Source organism: Mandrillus leucophaeus, unplaced genomic scaffold, assembly GCF_000951045.1.
Source record: "Mandrillus leucophaeus isolate KB7577 unplaced genomic scaffold, Mleu.le_1.0 Scaffold35, whole genome shotgun sequence".
In the NCBI taxonomy this organism is placed as follows: Eukaryota; Metazoa; Chordata; class Mammalia; order Primates; family Cercopithecidae; genus Mandrillus; species Mandrillus leucophaeus.
The window spans coordinates 2,608,760-2,613,340 of NW_012103698.1; the positions used below are offsets into that span (position 1 = coordinate 2,608,760).

The window sequence follows — 4,581 nt, forward strand, 5'->3', positions numbered from 1 at the left end:
GTCTCACTTTGTCGCCCAGTCTGGAGTATAGTGGCGTGATCTCGGCTCACTGCAACCTCTGACACCGGGGTTCAAGCGATTCTCCTACCTCAGCCTCCCAAGTAGTTGGGATTACAGGCACCTGCCACCGCGCCTGGCTAATTTTTGATGTTTTAGTAGAGACGGGGTTTCACGCTCTTGGTCAGGCTGGTTTTGAACTCTTGACCTCATGATCCACCCGCCTTGGCCTCCCAAAGTGCTGGGATTACAGGCATGAGCCACTGCGCCCGGCCTGAAAATTCTTTAGTAAGTTTGTTCTTAGTTGAAAATATGAGTGGAGCTGAGAAGAATAGTCCATGCGGGAGAAAAAATGAATGTCAGGGCAACTAAGAAGTGGGTATGATCATTCAAAGAGAAGGAAAAAGGATGAGGGACAAAGTGTTGGGGACCATCAGTGTATAAGGGGCAAGCAGAGGTGTAGAGACAGCTAGGGAGACTGGAAGGAGCAAATCAGGGAGCCACTGTAACAGGGATTATAAGAAAGTGTATTTCCAGGCAGGGTGGCTCACATCTGTAATCCCACGACTTTTGGGAGGCTGAGGTAGGAGGATGGCTTGAGCCCAGGAGTTTGAATCTAGCCTGGGCAACGTAGTAAGACCCAATCTCTACCAAAAAAAAGAATAGCCAGGCATGCTGGCACATGCCTGTTGTCCCAGCTACTCGGAAGGCTAAGGCAGGATTGCTTAAGCCCAGGTATTCGAGGCTGCAGCGAGCTAGGATTGTGCCACTGCACTCTAGCCTGTAAGACCGTCTCAATTAACAGCAACAACAAAAAAACGTATTAAAATCACTGAGGCCTGAATTTAAATCCTGACTGTTTTTTGCTAGCAGTGGAACCTTGAGCTAGTTATTCAACCTTGCTGAGCCTCAGAGTCCTCCATAATTGAGACAATGAAATTCTTATTATGTTACTAGAAAATTGAATATAGGAAAATAGCATGATGCCTGGCTCAGAGTGCGTGCTCAATATGGTAGCTCTAGGTAATTAGTAGGAAAAGAACTAAACACGGTGTCCTGTAACTAAAGAAGAAAGAAGAGGCCGGGCGTGGTGGCTCAAGCCTGTAATCCCAGCACTTTGGGAGGCTGAGACGGGTCTGTCTCTTATACACATCTAGATGTGTATAAGAGACAGGATCGCGCCACTGCACTCCAGCCTGGGTGACAGAGCAAGACTCTGTCTCAAAAAAAAAAAAAAAAAAAAAAAAAAAATCGGACTGTAAATAGCTTATCAGGTCAAGTTTTGCCACCAAGAGTTATAACAAAATTTTGGTTTTCAGAGCTTTTCAGATTTTGGAATGGCAGGAAGCAGCCCTATTCTTTATTTCTGCTAACACAAACCATTTAGCAAGAGTAAGTACAATTGTTTGCCTGAAAGAGTAGCTGTAGAAGCTCATCAGTGTGCTTCATACATGTCAAGTAGGACAAGAGAAAGCAAGAACATTTCTTACTTTCAGGGACTCAGGAGCTTTGTGCTTCTGCCTTTTAAGGAGTACAGATCAGGAGCTGGATAGGAGTGGAGGAATGAGCACTCTGGGACCTCTTAGGACTGTGCATCTCTCACTTTGGGGCAGATCTGAAGAAAGGAAAGGAATCCTGTAAATGAGAGTTTACTACTGCTTGAAAGATTGCTTTGCTTTGTGAGAAAACTAGAATTTAGGAGGAAATGAAAATCTCACCAAATTAATGACTGCCAATCCAGAGCCACTTCAGGGAATACAAATCTGGATAGCTACCTATTTCTTTCTCATTGCGTATGCTGTCATGAACACTCCGTCCCTTGAATACGCTTTTATAATGGCAAGGATAGTGGTGGTAGTTGGAGTTCTTAATTGTGTTTTCACTATCGGCCTTTGCAGTGAAACAGAGCTCTGGATTGGAGCAAAGCTAGGCTGTGAATGGGTTTGTAGAGAGAAGTGAAGGAATCACTGCTATCGTCTCCCCAACTCAGGAGGCTGATGACTGACCAGCTTTGTTATCTGTACGCATGGAATTCATCACCTGCTAAATTCTTCTCCAGGATTTGGTCTTCGTTCATACTTTTTTTGAGACAGATTCTCAGTCTGTCACTCAGGCTGGAGTGCAGTGGTGCGAACTTGTCTCACTGCAACCTTTGCCCCTGGGGTTTCAAGCAGTTCTCCTGCCTCATCCTCTCCAGGAGCTGGGATTACAGGCGTGTGCCACCAGACCCAGCTATTTTTTTTTTGTATTTTTAGTAGAAACGGGGTTTCATCATGTTGGCCAGGTTGGTCTCAAACTCCTGACCTCAAATGATTCGCCCCCCTCGGCCTCCCAAATTGATGAGATTACAGGTGTGAGCCACTGCACCTAGCCCAATTTTTGTATTTTTTTTTAGTAGAGACACAGGGTTTCCTTATGTTGGCCAGGCTGGTCTTGAACTCCTGACCTCAGTTGATTTGCCTGCCTCAGCTTCACTGAGTGCTGGGATTATAGGCTTTGTTCATAATTTTTAAGCTCTAAGGATAGTCATTTCTTTCTTTGTCCTGTGGCCCAATCAACCATGGAGGAGTCTTCCCCAAAGTACCTTGGATAAAAATTGTCAAGATGAAGGATAATAATGGCTAATCAGCATTTTTCAGTCAATTTTACCTTTTCTCTGCTCCAGATTCAGTATTTCTAGATAGTACAGAAAAAAGAGACTTTTGAAACATAGAGGCTTTTTGCTTGAAAAGTACCTAAATGAGGCCAGGTGTGGTGGCTCACACCTGTAATCCCAGCACTTTGGGAGGCTGAGGTGAGCAGATCACGAGGTCAAGAGATCGAGACCCATCCTGGCCAACATGGTGAAACCCCCTCTCTACCAAAAATACAAAAATTAGCTGTGCATGGTGGTGTGCATGCCTATAGTCCCAGGCATGGGACTTGGGAGGCTGAGGCAGGAATATTGCTTGAACCTGGGAGGTGGAGGTTGCAGTCAGCCGAGATCGCACCCCTGCACTCCAACCCAGGTGACAGTGCAAGACCTCGTCTCAAAAAAAAAAAAAAAAAAGGGGGAAAACCCTCAAACAGCACACCATGTGCGGGAAGGTGCATTAAGATTGGGATGAGTGGGAAAGAAATCTCTAGAGCTAATTTGACCACAAAGGTTCCCTAGAACAAAAAGGGTGAAGGGGATATATAGAAAGGTTCCTAATCGTTCTAGATAACCAAGAAGCTTTGTAGGGATAGAATATTGAGAGTCTTTGGTACTTTAGATGATGTCTTCTGTTGTATTTATTGCTGGCCAGTAAAAGCCTCTGTGGACTAACATTTCATTTCCAACTATTGTTTGCAGTACATGGTTAAACTGGGAGTGTGTGGGTAGTGGAGTAGTTAATTGATTTCTGATTGGAAACTCTGTTGGAAGCCATTTGGTTATTTTACAGTGGAACTACTAGATGAAGTGGAACAAGGCTCAGTGAGAGAAAAAGCATCTTCTGTTAGGTAAGATGGAATAATTTTCTTAATTATGATGTTTCCCAAATGTGCACATTAGGGTAGAAAGCCTTAACTCTAATTCACCAGCCGCTTAATTCCTTGGCATAAGGAAATAGAAATGAGAAGAAATATATAGGTGTTTCCTTCCATTGTTAGATAGCGCCCTCAAGTCAGTGTAATCAGTGGATAAATGGGTCCTCTAGTTAATGAAGGACCACTGTCCTTAATGTTAATGTGTGGCAAAATCTGTGTGTGGTGTCAACAACAAAGAACAAGTTCACCCAAATGTTGTTTCTTGTAAGGATAGTCTAAATGCAGAAAGAACCCGGAAGGAGAAAATGAAGGTTGAAGACCTAAATGCATGTGAGCCTGCTTCTCCTGCCCCTGAAGCACCAACTACCTCTCTGCTGAATGACCTCAAGTACAGCCCATCAGGTGAGTATAGGGGCTCTGAATTTTTTCTTTTCTTTCTTTCTTTTTTTTTTTTGAGACGGAGTTTCACTCTTGTTGCCTAGGCTGCAGTGCAATGGCGTGATCTTGGCTCACTGCAGCCTCTGCCTCCTGGGTTCAAGCAATTATCCTGCCTCTGCCTCCCAAGTAGCTGGGATTACAGGCATGCGCCACCACGCCTGGCTAATTTTGTGTTTTTAGTAGAGACAGGGTTTTTCCATGTTGGTCAGGTTGGTCTCAAACTCCTGACCTCAGGTGATCCGCCCGCCTTGGCCTGCTAAAGTGCTGGGATTACAGGTGTGAGCCACCGCGTCCGGCCGAGGCTCTGAATTTTCTAGGCTCTCTCTCTTTTTTTTTTTTTTGAATCAAGTCAGTCAAATTCAACTAGGCTCTCTTTACTGTTTAGAGTTGGTATAACCCTGAATCAAGATTCTCTACAGAATGCTCAGCTGAGCCATTGCTTCTAGGTTCTGAATTAAGATAAAATACTGTGATTCATTTGTTTATTTAATAATTGAGTACATACTGTGTGTGTACTCATTTATTGGGGTACACTCATTCACTGGGGATTCTGAAGTATGGTATCTATTCCCTTATTGAGCAGCAAACACATGCTAAATAAGATAAATAAGTATGGCCGGGCGCGGTGGCTCACGC

General features: G+C 44.2%; 1 protein-coding gene across 2 annotated transcripts in view; it reads left to right on the top strand.

Moving 5' to 3' along the window:
- EXD1 (exonuclease 3'-5' domain containing 1) overlaps positions 1 to 4,581 on the top strand; it is a 58,513-nt gene that overhangs the window by 22,997 nt on the left and 30,935 nt on the right. For both annotated transcript variants that reach the window (XM_011989305.1, XM_011989306.1), the window contains 2 exons: positions 3,423 to 3,480; positions 3,782 to 3,909. In XM_011989305.1, coding sequence (XP_011844695.1) covers positions 3,423 to 3,480; positions 3,782 to 3,909 — 186 coding nt within the window. The remainder of the gene's footprint in view (positions 1 to 3,422; positions 3,481 to 3,781; positions 3,910 to 4,581) is intronic.